At 43.6% G+C, this 15,023-nt stretch overlaps 1 protein-coding gene across 1 annotated transcript in view; it reads left to right on the top strand.

The window, feature by feature from the left end:
* Window positions 1-15,023, top strand: part of cyp17a2 (cytochrome P450, family 17, subfamily A, polypeptide 2) — a gene marked incomplete at both ends in the record, with an annotated part of 34,407 nt that overhangs the window by 1,756 nt on the left and 17,628 nt on the right. The window contains one exon of the mRNA XM_083640830.1: window positions 7,055-7,193. Coding sequence (XP_083496956.1) covers window positions 7,055-7,193 — 139 coding nt within the window. The remainder of the gene's footprint in view (window positions 1-7,054; window positions 7,194-15,023) is intronic.

Genomic DNA, 15,023 nt, shown 5'->3' on the forward strand with positions numbered 1-15,023 from the left:
CATGTTATATGAAGCTGGCTATCCAGGAGCAACTTAGGCTAACAACAGAAGCTACACACTACCAAACCTATTACAACGTACCTGTTACAACGTGGGCAATAAGGACGTTGTGGTTTTGTGTGGCAGATGGGCTTAAAGCCCCTCTCCAGTGTATTCTGTCATTTTTAAGCTACTTCTGTTTCTGAGTCCTGTCCTGACAGTTAATTAGCCACACTGTTCGCTTTTTTGACAAACAACTTAATTTTGTGCTCAAGTTCAAAAAGTTAAGTTAGTTGCTTCAATGGAACAATGGATGACGTATGACTATAAATGGAACTATAGTCATACGTATGACAATTCGATTCTGACTAAGGACGAGCTGGCATGTTAGCTATAGCTAGCTATAGATCAGCTAGGTTAGCTAAGCCCGCTGCCTGCTGGCTGTAACAACCTTTCGTCGGGCTCAAAATGCCACTGAGAGTGACCAAAACACAAGCGTGTTAACCATGTTGAGTCACGCTGATTTCAGTGGGGCCATCAGTTTCAAAATCTGTTGGCTGGTTATCTCAGCAATAATGCAGCTATTCCTAAGCTAAGCTATTGAGGAATATTGTTTCCGACGTATCTTAGATTGTTTTTCCGAGTGTATCTCCTTGGTGTATCTTACGCAAATAGCGTAGCACAGAATCAGATGACATGCGACTTTATAGCCGGGGCTAGAACTTTTGAAATAGAACACTAACCGTAAACAGGTAGAAAAAACGGATTGGATGTGGGCTTTAAAGCCCCCTCCAGTCTGTTTTTCATTATTCACTATTTCACGTTGGTGTTCTATGAAAACGTACATGCACTGTAACAACGCATGTCACCATTTGTGCCAAAGAAAGAGCTTACATTTGTAAGAACTGAAGCCTAATAATAGTTTGTCTGGTTTGTTCCAATGCAACACAATGACTGCAGGCTCTGTTGTAAAAGAAGCAGAACAGTGTCTCCTCTTAAAACATTATTTTAGAGCCACAATATTGTTATAAATATCAACAACTAGCCAACAGATATCAACGCTGGTGGGCTTTATGGAAAGAGCGTGACTCGAACTGGTTGACAGTTGTATCGAAACTGCTCATTCAGTGGCGTTTTACTGCCATGTAACTAAAGTAGCTCACAGCTAACAGCTAGCTAACGCCAGAAGCTAATGCCTGCTATTTGATGTAAAATGTATTATCTGAATATCATATGTCACTCGTTAGACAACATAATGTCTGATGTCATCACCCGTTTTTACCAACAGCTAATTTTTAGAACTTTTTTAGAACCCAATTTGTCAACAAAATACACTGGGGAATACTGTGGCTAATCAGCAGAGCAGGGCAAAACATAGCCTCAACGCGAGACTCTTCAGTCATTCTTCCTTCAGAGTTTCGGATGCATGGCTGCACGCGATATACACGCTATCAATTTAAATTCAATTCAATTCAAAAAACTTTATTAGTCCCGCAAGGGGCAATTTAAGGCATGAATACTGCAAACAAGCTGTACTTTGTACACATCCAAAAACAATACAAAAAACAAGACAATAAATACAATAAATGGCACTGATAAAGCAAGATCCCTGATTACAATGTATCCAACACCACAAAGGAATATAGGTGTCAGATCAATACAAATTAAATTCAGTCAATACAATCCAAGTGCATATTAGACTTGTTCAAGGGTTCAAATCAAAAGGTCAAGGTGCAGACTTAGTCTAGATAAACTGACCATTTCTTGTACTGTGGCTGTTCACCAGTCGAATGGCCTCTGGAACAAAACCAAACTTCCTTCTGTTTGTTTTGCAGGCAGGCTGTCTAAAGCGCTTTCCTGATGCCATTAAGTCAAAACAGACATGAAGGACATGTGTAGAGTCATTGATTATCTTGTGCGCTTTCTTGAGCACTTGTGCACTATTAAACTGTACTAGGGATCTTTGTGTTTTGCCTATAATTTTAGAGCTAAGGTTGACAACACCTTGCAGTCTGTTCTTGTCTTTTTGACAATCACAATACAACTGTACCTACCTCCGAGCCAATGTTGTTATCCAAGATGACGCTGCCCAGGCACTCCCAAATAGTACGTCGTTTCCAATACCGAGCACTTTTTCATATGCCATTGCCGAAGTTTTTAGGTGCTCCACAGCGCTGGATGTATCAGTTCGGTGCTCAGTGGTTGGCAGGGTGTAGTGCAGCTTACAATTTTGAGCATCGGCTCCGCCATGTGAAAGAGTGCTCGGTATTGGAAACTACGCACTATTTGGGAGTGCCAGGGCACCGTCATCTTGGATAACAACATTGGCTCAGAGGTAGGTACAGTTTTATTGTGATTGATAGTAGGGATGGGCATTTTAAGCAAATTAAATACTTTTATTATGAACGAGTGCTCGAGTACTCGCGCGGGGGGCGCGGGCTGTGTGATTACTATGGTAATGACTGAGCAGGGGTAATCTGCTGTGTATAGGGCTGTTCACACATAACGTTTGCACTTTTGCATGGAAAAAGTGCTACCTGGAGCATTTCTTGTCAGGAGAGGGACTGACTGTGATATTAGGTGACGCTAACGCCGGGATTGCACTGGTTGCATTTGCGTTGCGTTGCGGCTGTTCTCTGGTTTTGATCCGTGCTCTGTGCTCCGCCAACACTAACCGGCTGCGTGCAGAGCCCGTCACGGCGCCGCTCCGCCAGACAGCTAGAGTGACGAGACCGACAGGTTCTCACGGTAAAATCATGCGAGACAATTTGTATGTGGGATAAATACAACAACAAACAGGCAGAAGATCATTGTTCCCTACTGGAGAAGCAGAGGAGGGGTGGACTTGCTTGGTGTTGTCCTTGTAAAAAGGATGGGTCGTGTCATAAATTATTTTGTGGTTTTCCACTTCAATTATGAACTTTTCCTCATACATGTTTGTCCTCTGGCTTGATATTGAATGCTGTAAACACCTCTGCCCTGTTGATTTCATGCCTGGCTCCGCCCAACTTGCTGCAGCTTTGCTCCATCATCCGTGAAAAATAGAAGCCTTGCATTTCTTTCGGAGAGCTCCGGATCGTCGGAGCTGGGACGGAGTAGACACGCAACGCAGCGGAGTAGGTGGGAGTTGACACAATGATTAGAGTGGAAACGTATCGGCTCCCATGCCGTACCGCAGCGCAGATGGACCGAACACGGACCTAGTGGAATGTAGGCGTAAGCTAACATCTAAAGCCTACCTCAGACAGTATCTCCGATGGATGTCATTAGCGCTTTGGAGCAGACAAGTTGTGAAACAAGCGAAGGCATTTCCAATACATGTCCATTGTTGCTGAATAGTGATCACCATGATGCGATTGTCTCCCAAAAAGTGATTCTTTCTCCACATTTCTTGTGACTAATGTTATGGGAAACGACAGTGTAGTCAGTAAACTAGTGCAATGTTTTGAATGAGTTTTATCAGGCGTGCGCTATGAAGAAGTGTGCTTCTCATTCGGGAGAATATGGCCACCATTTTCGGGAAGAGCTAGAAAACTTCCGGTTAAAACTTTCAAAATAATGTTACTTGAACAAAAGTAAATAGCTTATTGATGCACGTTGGAGGAGAAAAGGTATTTCAACGAATGAAGCCGCATCCTTGTATCAAAATACTCATTGTGATGTTATATGGCGTGAAACTGTGGCTGTAATGCATTACTCAAAATAAATAAGGTTACAATAAGCGTTTTATTTTGAAAGCAACAAAGCGGATGACGTACTTGTACATTCTGGCTGACTTGACGCCCGCCCGTGCAGTTCATGCTGCCAGATCCACATGACGATGCGTGCGTAGATCTTCTAGACCATTTTTAAAGGGGTGGGGACTGGGGCGAGTACCCGAACAGCAGAAACGTTACTCGAGTACTGACGTTATGAACGAGTGCTCGAGTACCCGAGTACTCGCGCCCATCCCTAATTGATAGCGTGTATATCGCTATCAGTGGCTGTGGGGACCATCCGAGACTCTTCAGGAAGAATGACTGAAGAGTCTCGCTAGGCAAAACACAGCTACACATGAAATATCTTAAAAATGACAAAATACACTGGAGGGGGGCTTTAAGCCTTTGCCTTCGACACCGAAGAATGAGGTCTGATTCCCAGCGTATTCAAACTCTACATTTCAACTGTAAGTCATATTTAGTGTTTTTGTCCTAACCCAAACCATAACCCCAAGTCATTTTATTTGTGTAACATCTTCAAATTAATGGTGGAAACATGGCAACATTTTCAAATGAACAAAGTTTTCAAATTAACGTTAAGATACGCTCAGAGGACTTGTTGAAATGTTGATATGCCAACATGCCAACATGTTATTCTGGAGACTGGGTTGGATGGAGAGACTAGTACTATACTTTAAACGTTATACTTTATTGCATTTAGCAGACGCTTATCCACAGCGACTTACAACATATTATAGCATGGCACAGAAAAATACAACAATAAACCAAAAACAGGAGCATAGAATACAACAAAACAATTTTTGGAGGGGCCCAGGTGCATGTAGCCCGAAAAGGTGGGTTTTTAGTCTCCGGCGGAAAATGGCTAACGATTCGGCCAGCATAACAGAGGGGGGGAGCTCATTCCACCATTGAGGAGCCAGGGAGGAAAAAATGCGCGAACGGACCAAGCGACCCCCGGGGCCACGCAGTGATGGAGGGGCGAGGCGAGCTGTGCAGGTGGAGGAGCTGAGAGAACGATTGGACGTTTGGAAGCTGACCAAAGATTGCAGATAGGTAGGGGCTGACCGGTGAACTGCCCGGTAGGCCAGTACGAGAGTCTTGAATTTGATATGGGCCACAATGGGGAGCCAGTGGAGGTCGCGGAGAAGGGGAGTGACATGGGAGAATTTAGGTAGGTTGAACACCAGACGAGCAGCTGCGTTCTGGATGAGCTGGAGGGGTTGGATGGCCGAGGCAGGTAGCCCCGCCATAAGAACATTACAGTAGTCGAGGCGGGAAAGGACAAGTGCCTGGACCAGAAGTTGAGCCGCCTCCCTCGTGAGAAACTTCCGGACTTTTCTAATATTGTAAAGGGAGAACCTATAGGAGTGGGCGGTTGCTGAGATAAATGATGAGGTTGAAAGCTGGTTGTCTAGGATCACACCAAGGTTTTTAACAGTTTTAGATGGCCGTACAGTAATATTTTCAATGGTGATGGAGAGGTCTGTGAGAGGGCAGTCTTTTCCAGGGAGGAAGAGAAGTTCAGTTTTGTCCAGATTCAGTTTGAGATGATGGGCGGTCATCCAGGTTACAATGTCTTTGAGACAAGCGGCTAGGCGTGCCTCAATTTGGGTATCGGAAGGGGGGAAAGAGAGGAAGAGCTGAGTGTCGTAAGCATAGCTGTGATAGGAGAAACCGTGAGAGGAGATTATGTGACCAAGGGACCTAACATACAGAAGAAATAGAAAGGGGCCGAGGACAGATCCCTGGGGGACACCCGTGTTCAGAGTGCATGATTTAGAGAGGGACCCGCACCAGAGAACCTGAAGTGAGCGATTGGAAAGATAAGAGGTGAACCATGCAGTGCCAGAAATACCAAGATCAGTGAGAGTGGAGAGAAAGATGTAATGATTAACAGTGTCAAAGGCGGCAGATAGATCCAGGAGGACGAGGACAGAGGAGAGGGAGGAGGCTTTAGCAGTGTGAAGGGCATGGGTGACAGAGAGGAGGGCTGTTTCAGTGGAGTGACCGGGCTTAAAACCAGATTGTAGGGGATCCAGGAGGTTGTTCTGAGAGAGATGGAGAGAGAGTTATTCCGAGACTGCACGTTCGAGGGTTTTTTAAATGAATGGGAGGAGAGATACTGGGCGGTAGTTTTGAAAGACTGTATGATCCACGGAGGGTTTTTTCAGGAGTGGTTTGACTCTAGCTGTTTTTAGGGGAGCCGGGACTATACCAGAGGACAGGGAGGAGTTAATGAAGGAAGTGAGGAAAGGAGATAAATCAGAGGAGATGGTTTGAAGAAGAGGAGAGGGGATAGGATCTAGGGGGCAGGTGGTGGCAGGATTTGACAGGAGAAGTTTAAGGACAGCATCGGGGGAGAGGGGAGAGAAGGAGGACAGGCTAGTGACAGGGGACAAAGATTCAGATTTGGATATGGAAGAGCTGTTGTCAGTGGCTGGAGGGGGGAAGGAGGTGATGTCATCAATTCTTTTGGAGAAGAATGTCAGAAAGTCATCAGCAGAGAGGCAAGAGGGAGGAGGAGGGGCGGGAGGGTTGAGGAGAGAGGAAAAGGTGGAAAACAATTTACTAGGATTGGAGGCAGAGGACTGAATTTTGGAAATGAAAAAGGAAGATTTTGCAGTGGTGACAGCAGTGGTGAAGTTGGTTAAGATGAGGTGATAGGTGGAGAGATCTGAGGGGTCGTGGGATTTTCGCAATTTTCTTTCGGCTGCCCGAAGCTCAGTTCGATGAGTACGCAGAGCTTCAGACAGCCAGGGTGCAGGGGGACAGGACCTAGCTGGTTTGGAGATGAGGGGACAGAGTGAGTCGAGGGCTGAGGTGAGAGAGGAAAGGAGACTATTGGCAGTATCATCGGTGGATAGGAGAGAGAAATGTTCAACTGAAGGGAGGAGAGAGAGGACAGCAGAAGAGAGGGCTGAGGGTGAGAGGGTTTTTATATTGCGACGGGTGGTAGTGGTATGAGTGGGTAGTGGAGGGGGTTTGGGGAGGGAGATGGGAAGGGAGAAGGTTATGAAGTGATGGTCGGAGACTGGGAGAGGAGTTACTGTGAGGTTGGAAGTGCTGCAGGAACAGGTAAAAACAAGGTCGAGGAGGTTCCCGGCCTTATGAGTGGGCGGAGAAGGAGAGAGGGTGAGGTCAAAAGAAGAGAAAAAGTTGAGAAAGAGAGGAGATAGAGGGGTTGCTGGCGGAATATTGAAGTCCCCCAGGAGGACAAGAGGAGTGCCATCCTCCGGGACGAGAGAGAGGAGAGCATCCAGCTCTTCTAGGAAGGATCCCAGTACTACTTCTATTACTACTACAAACCATACTTTGTCTCACTCCTACTTTCTCCATTATTTCTCTCCGCCTGCCAGGTGACCACAGACCTGCTGACCAGAGGCGGTCGAGACATAGCATTTGCAGACTACTCTCCTCTCTGGAAGTTTCACCGTCGCCTCGTCCACAACTCCTTCACTCTGTTTGGAGAGGGAACCAGCCGGCTGCAGGACATCGGTACTTTACTCTATTGTTCTATTCTATTCTATTCTATTGTTCATTATATACAGCCAGCTGGGTTTGAAAACATAATGGAAGAGATAGCCTAGTGTGAATAGCCTAGTGTGAATGGAGGCTGTTAACAACATCAACTGTGCCTTATAGGCTAACCTCAGCCAGCCAAAACAAACACCTTGTCCCCCTGGCGTTAGGACACACTGTTCATCAATGTTTGGGACTAGTTGCAACAAGCTAATTGAGCTAATGCTAGCATTAGGCCAGCGTTTCTCAACTGGTGGGTAGCGTCGCGGGGCCGTTTTGATTGGATCGGATCGCGGACATTGACTTTTTTTTTTTCTTTTTTTTTTTTTTCTTTTTTTTTTCATTTGTTAAATTCAGATTATTGAAACTGGATTAGCCTGACCAGTTTTACTTGTTTAACAAGCTGAAGCATATGCTCTGCCTGTAATTCAAGAGAAGTCTGCCTTTTCATTTCATATTTAATTTTAGTTCAATTCAGATGATTGAAACTGGATTAGCATGGCCCCAGTTTAATTAAAAGTTATGACCAGTTTAACTAAAAAGCATATAGCCTGCCTGTGATTCAAGAAAAGTCTGCCTTTTATTACATATTTCATACAGTTCAAATAAGACTTTCTGACCATGACCAGTTTGACTTGTTTAAATTTAAAAACATACAGTATAGGCCTGTAATTCAAGTCTGCCTTATTTCAATTGGTTTTTAGCCCTAGTTGCACTTCTGTTGCACTTTTTTGTTCATTTGACAGTGCATGAAGGCATTGTGTATTAAATAAATGCGCTATTTTTTGTGCAATAAATTTGAGTGGTTTAAAAATAAATCTGAAATGTGGGTCGCGACTTCATGACAAGGAAAATAGTGGGTCCTGAGGCTACACCAGTTGAGAACCACTGCGTTAGGCGTTAGTTAGCATGCTACCCAAGCAGCTTCTCTGGCTGACTGGACACATGACAACAGATCAGCAACTCTGTAACAAAACTAAAAGGGTAACATTACTTTGGTGACCAGGGACTATTATCAGTACATTTGACTTCTAATCTAACACTAACATAATGGAAGATAGCCTACATTAGTTACTGGCTGATTAGATGCAGCCATTGATAGCTTTTCACTTGTGTGTTTGCAGCTCTGGTAAGCTAGTTTTGTAAACAGTTGTTGTCGCAACCATGAACATGAATGACACTACAAGGAATACTACTTCTCTGGAGGTTATCATGTCCTATTTTCCTTGAGACAGTTGGAGACATTTAGAATACAGGGTAATTATTGAGGCTGTAGTTTGCAGGTAATGTAGTTTTAGATTGCAGAGATTGAGCCGACTTTCCCCTTTTGTGTCTCTGTAGTAGGCTACAACCAGTCTGACTTCCCCACCTACCAAGTACTTCTACTCCAAAGTCCTTTTACTCACATAGGCACACCCATAACTACTTAGTCCCCCTAGGTCCATGGGCAGGGACCTTGCAAGCCAGGCGGTGCATGGCGAGGACAGCAAGCACAATTACATTTTCGGTAGGAAATGTAGACATTCTAGTTATTATTAGCCTACTATCACTCACACTGCTATATAGACCCCTTATACAGCTGTCAACATGGGATCGTGTAGGCAAAAAGGCGGGAGCCCGTCATTGACACAGACAGAGCTGTGTGAAAGACGCCGCTGTCAGGACTGGTCTGCGCCCATCTGCGTTTTAAAATGCAGTTCTCAGCTTACTACAACAGCTTATCACCTAGTGATAAGCAATGTTATGCCACAAAATTAACGTTAGTTAATGGGATTCATCTTACAGACCCATATGCATTGGCGCCAAGTCAATGGGTAAAAGACGAGAAGAAATGGCCAAGCTTAGAGTGGCCAGCAATACATAATTACCTGATCGAGACTCCAAGTGTTTATACCCGAGAGAAGTTAAAAGCGTACAAGTCTCTTGATGCATACAACTTTGTTCTTTGTGGTCACGTCCAAGACATACAATTTCACGATTACCAAGTCCAACATTTTGTAGTGCTGAGGACTGAGGTGCTGCCTAGACAAAGACAGGAAAAGAAGACCGAGCTGTGAAAGCCATGGGTTGTTGTCAACAAGAGAAACAACTGCATTCTAACTGCGAACTGCACCTGTATGGCCGGGTAAGTTTAATTTACTAAATTATCTTATCTTTCCAGCTAGTATGTACCCAATGCAGTCAGTGTCATAAATTCCATCTAACAAAATGTCACTACTGATTTGCTGCAATCAGCTGTATTTATTGAGATAATATAGGCTAAATCGCCATTTAAACCAATGTGTTAAATACATTAGATACATGAATACATCTCTTCTCTTCTCATCATCCTGCAGGTTAGGGTCTTGCTGCAGTCATGCAGCAGCCCTAATGTTCAAAGTGGAGCTGTGGGTCAGACTAGGAAAAACAGAACTGTACTTCAGGAACTAATACATGGATCTGCACATCCAAGAGAGAGGTGAAGCCAGCCAGACTGAGTGAAATCAGCTTCAGAAAGCCAAAGAGGACAGACACCCAACTGCAGCCCGCTAGAGCAAAGCGTCAAAACACCAATGTCAAAGGTATATGGCTATTGTATACTCTAAGTAGCCTATTTTAATACCCTACATGTAGGTTAAAGTCATTCATTACTATAACACAGAATGAATATAATTTATAGTAATTATTTCCAGTGACATGTAACAAGTTAATGACAGATGGAACCAGCTTTGCTTGCAATTTGTATGAACAAAATTAGTTCTATAACATGTGTCTTATGTATTCAGAGCTGACCGATGAAGACATGGCAGAACTGAAAGCACTGGCACCGAATGCAGCTGTGCTCACTGCCATGGACTGTAGTGATACTGATTCTGCATCAGAATCTGACACAGAGCCCGGAGACCTGCCAGAGCCACTGGTATGATGCCAATCTGAGAGGCCTCTGCCCAAATGAAATAAAGCTGAAGAGTGAAGAGACCTTTCCCATACTGAAATCCCAGCCCAATCCCAGGCCTGGCATACACACAGAACTGGAAGGATCACTAGCACCACCTTCCATCGTGTATGCACTGTAGTAACTGAGACAGCTAAAATGAACCTACTCAAACAGGTAATGCACTACAACAACAAAGACTTGTCCCATGTCCCAGCAGTACTTTGGGGAAAGATATGGAAGAAACAGCTAGAATACAATATACAGCAATAATGAAAGCAAAACATCAGAACTTTGACGTGAAACTCTGCGGTCTCGTTGTGCGGCCAGACAAACCGCATCTTGGGGCATCGCCTGATGGAATGGCAAACTGTACCTGCTGTGGAACAGCAACTGTAGAGATTAAGTGCCCATACAAATATCGGGATAGTCTGACAGGGAGCAGTGAGGACACAGTTTTGTTTAGACCAATCACTACACCTAAAGAAGAAACATGAATACTACCACCAAGTTCAACTTCATATGTTTGTATGTGACGTCCAGTACTGTGACTTTGTGGTTTGGACAAAGCCAGCAGTAATTATCAATCGCATAACCAGAGATGAAGAAATGCTGCAAGCAGTCCTGCCTAAAGCTGAAGTGTTTTTCAAACAAACTGTTTTGCCTGAGCTGTTAAAGGAGAATTTCGTTTTTTTTAACCTGGACCCCTCTCCTCACATTAATTATTATCTGACGACTCACCCAATGTTCTCCGCAGCGTTTTTGTCCGTCTTAGGCGTTGTTTTGAGATCAATAGTGTGCAAGCCAGTCCTAGAACGGAGCTCCGTGGGGGCCACGTGGCAGCGTGCTTTTCATCCATGTAAATAGACAGTTTTATTCCCATTTTCGACCCATATCGTCATAATCTGATCCATTCTCCCCCGGGCTCTCCCCTCCATTCTCCATTCTCCATTCCCCCTCTATTCTTCCCGGATCCCATTTCCTCCTGTCGGGTCAGTGAGACCAAATCTCGTCAAGTCAGTCCACAGGCCAGCGGCAGGAAAGTCTCGCGGGACTTTCCTGCCGCAGTTTGTAACTACCGCTGAAAAGCCAGGGGGAGAATAGCAGTCTGATCGTTCTTTAGGGATCAGTTTATGACTATGACGATATGCGTCGAAAATGGGAATAAAACTGTTTCAAATGAGACTATTTGGATTAAATGCTTACGTTCTGTATGTTCCTATTCATATTAAAAATGTATTCCTACTTTACTGATTTTCTCTATTATTGCATACAGATGTTTTCAGACATTTAGACTGTATGTTCCAAACAGAATCCTGTTCCAACTTCCAAATACGTTCAAACAACACAGTTATGCTGAATTGACAAAATGTGTAAATGTGATGATCTGATTGACTGCCCTACAGTAGTATTTACCAGTGCAAGGACCAGCACCGGGCTAAATTCTGCAATCATTTGGAGACAGGCAGACATCTGTGGATCAGTAACTTTTGTGGACTGATGTCCATCAGCTGGTGGTCTGTAGGTGGTTCCATCCTGTATCCTTATTCTCTTCCCCCCGAGCGGGCCCGCCGGCGGGCTGAGCCCTTGTCATCTCTCACAAATGACTCTCGACAGCAGCTTAGGAAGCAGGCAGGGAGACATACAGCACACCAAAATGTCGGGAAGAAACGTGGCTACAAAACTCTGACAAGCATTTGTATTCAAACGAAAAATAATTCCAACCCCAAGCAACAATATCACCATGTAGCAAAAACAAGAAAACGGTGCATGCCTGCGTTTATGTGGTGATTTGTTTTTGCGAGTGAATCTTTTCTCTCCAAACGAGACGACTTTCGAAAGCCAAGAGTCTCCTCTTTCCAAAGAGGTATAGCTCGTCTCTGAGAGATGAAAACTCACTCAGTAGGATGTCAAAGAACAGCAAAAAAGTGTTTAACGTTTTACAGATAAAACTACAAGTTATGTCTTACCTTTGCTGTTTTCCAATCAAAAGTTGTGTTTGACTTCATAAAAACGCTACTAATTGCTACTCCTAATGCCTCTTCATCATTTTAAAGCGTTGTTTTTTACAGTCATCGTGTTTACAAAGCCATATGGAGGATTTTACATGGAGTGGTCATCTTCACAGAATAGACGAGCTTTGGGTTCAGTCGACAGCATTTCCTGAAAAAACTGCCTGACGTAGTCTGGGCACCTTTCATCCCGCTTTTTGTCATGGGGCGTAAACCACGGAACCAGAATGAACACCGGAAGGCAGTGCGCCAAAAAACGTCTTTGTTGCCGTTAGCTTGATGTCTCTTGCCTCGATTAATTGTCTGATTCAAAGCTTCTGTATTCGCTTAAAAGATGTGAGATTGTGAATCCGCAATGTTTCTAAAAGAACTTCTTCAAAAACTTCGTTCGGTACGTCCATCTTTTGTTTTATTGTTTGCCGTTCTGATACTTGGGTCAAATTGTCAAGTTAACGTGAAAGTTGACGAGCTAGAAACGCTGCCCATCCGGTCTAGGGCGGGCTCTAGGCCGGAACCAGGTAGGGTGACAAAATCAATTGTGGGCGGGAGCCAGGCTCTTTCTCGCCGAGAAGAGCCTGGTGACGCGAGGTTAGCCTGACGTAAATTTTTTCAGTTCACATCGATTCTATTGGTTCTGACGCTTCCATAGAGGTGTCAATCATCGAAATCGGCCAATGGGGTCCCGAGATATCCCTCTGCGTATCGCCCCAGGCTTTTGCAGGCTCTTTGAAGAAGCCCTTTTGATGCATTTCACAGAGTAAAAATACAGATATAAGGCTTGAGGGTTATCCAAACCATAATGCATATTAACTGAGTACCTATAGTGATATGTAAATAGGAGAAAAAAATGGTATTTCAGTCTTATACCATAGAAAAGTCAAATGGCACCCATGATGCCCAAAATGTGCCCAGATCAGGTCCATGTAGTAAATCATATGTAAAATTGCTCTGGTTCATTTTCTAAGGATTTGCTTTGATACAAGCACTCATAAGATATTAGTCTACTGCTCCATAGAATAATTTGGCTACCAACCCATGATTTTCAGGTGCTTTTCATCCAAAATGGTGTTTTTTTTTTAGGCAGAGCTTGAATTTTTTATTGTTTGCCATGTTCCAACTGATTTTACTCTGATACAGTTTTTCAATTTTCAGAAAATACCCTGTAGTTGTGGAGATATACTCCATTCAGTTCGGGCATGTCATTTTCGGCAGGTGAGCTGAAAAATAGGCTTAGGGATTAACAGGTTAAATCTAATGCACAGAGAAGAGAACAGTCAGTAAAAACAGTTAATTTGATCGGTTGACCACAGGTTTTTCATGACCCCAACAGACATAATAGAAACTATTTGGTCTAACAGATAATCTTGAAAAAGATAGTGACATTACTCGCCATACCTTCTCTGCACTTCAAGGCATGCACTTCAAGGCATAGTGAGCAACTAAATCAAGCAAATGTGGGCATATTTACCTCTCAAGTTTTGCATCGCCTTTGTTGCATTGGGTTGAGTAGGAAAATATAGACAGTGTAAAGTCGGGACTGCTGTAGTCCATCGATGACTCTCAAATCAAGTTTATTCTAGTGAAAGATATGACAGTATGATACTGTATATTATAGTGTAACAGTCAACGTTGGTCTGAGTTGTCCATATGGCTCATACTGGTAGTAGGCCTACTAGCAACAAGTCAATCTAGCAAAATTGAACCAAGGTGTTAGCTAAAACTACTTTGTCACAAGCTGGTAGATAGTTATTCTGTAACTTGCAAAGATAGATTGTCATGTTGATAATGCAGACAACTCAATAATGACATTATTTAACGTTACTTGGTTGTTAACTAACCGAGCGATGTGGCTGTTAGCAGCTTACCTGATGTGAAATGAGCACTGCAAAGTCGAGCGTTTTTAATCATGTCCTCGTTCCAATCAGTTCTTCTAATTGCTTGCAACCAAAGACGCCTACGATTAGCATTAAAAGGAGTACGAGTTGACGGGATACGGTAAAACCTTAGTCCTTTGTTGATAGATTTCCGATTCTGGCATCCCACTGCGCACGAAGACATGTCGAGGTTCCAGCCGCAGATCAGCTACTTCCAGGGCTGCGCGGACTGTGTGTTTCTGCCTCCGTCATGCGCATCTGACGCTGCGTGATGTCAGTGTGACGTAGTCGTATAAGGGGTCTATAAGATAATAGTATGTACCTCACATATTCACTTCTACTCAATGGTACTTGACAAGGATTTTAGGAGGAGGCACACATTCGTGACAGTTTCGTGTGTATATACTGTAGGCCAGTGGTTCTCAACTGGTGTAGCCTCAGGACCCACTATTTTCCTTGGCATGAAGTCGCGACCCAAATTTACGATTTTCTTTTAAACCACTCAAATTTATTGCACAAAAAATAGTTAATTTAATACAAAATGCCTTCATGCACTGTTATAAACCTCAAATGAACAAAAAAGTGCAACAGAAGTGCAACTAGGGTTAAAAACCAATTGAAATAAGGCAGACTTGAATTACAGGCCTATATGTTTTTAAATTTAAACAAGTCAAACTGGTCATGCTCAGAAAGTCTTATTTGAACTGTATGAAATATGAAATAAAAGGCAGACTTACCTTGAATTACATGCCTATAGACGGTTTTCACCAGAGCGCAACCCCACAGCACTTCCTTTTTCTCAGCATTCGGCAAACTGCAGAAATATTCACTCGACATTGTTACTTTTGTTTTCGCCCCTCAGCTGTATAGACGGTTTTCACGGAATGGTCAGTCCTGCACTTGAATGTTTTTTTTTCTTTTATGTCCATAGCAAACACTGCAACAGGAAGTGAGCGGGGGTTCAATTTAGAATGTTTTTGTTGTCAAGTTAAAACCGTCTATATGT

The sequence above is a fragment of the Poromitra crassiceps genome, assembly GCF_964638095.1.
Source record: "Poromitra crassiceps genome assembly, chromosome: 7".
NCBI lineage: Eukaryota > Metazoa > Chordata > Actinopteri > Beryciformes > Melamphaidae > Poromitra > Poromitra crassiceps.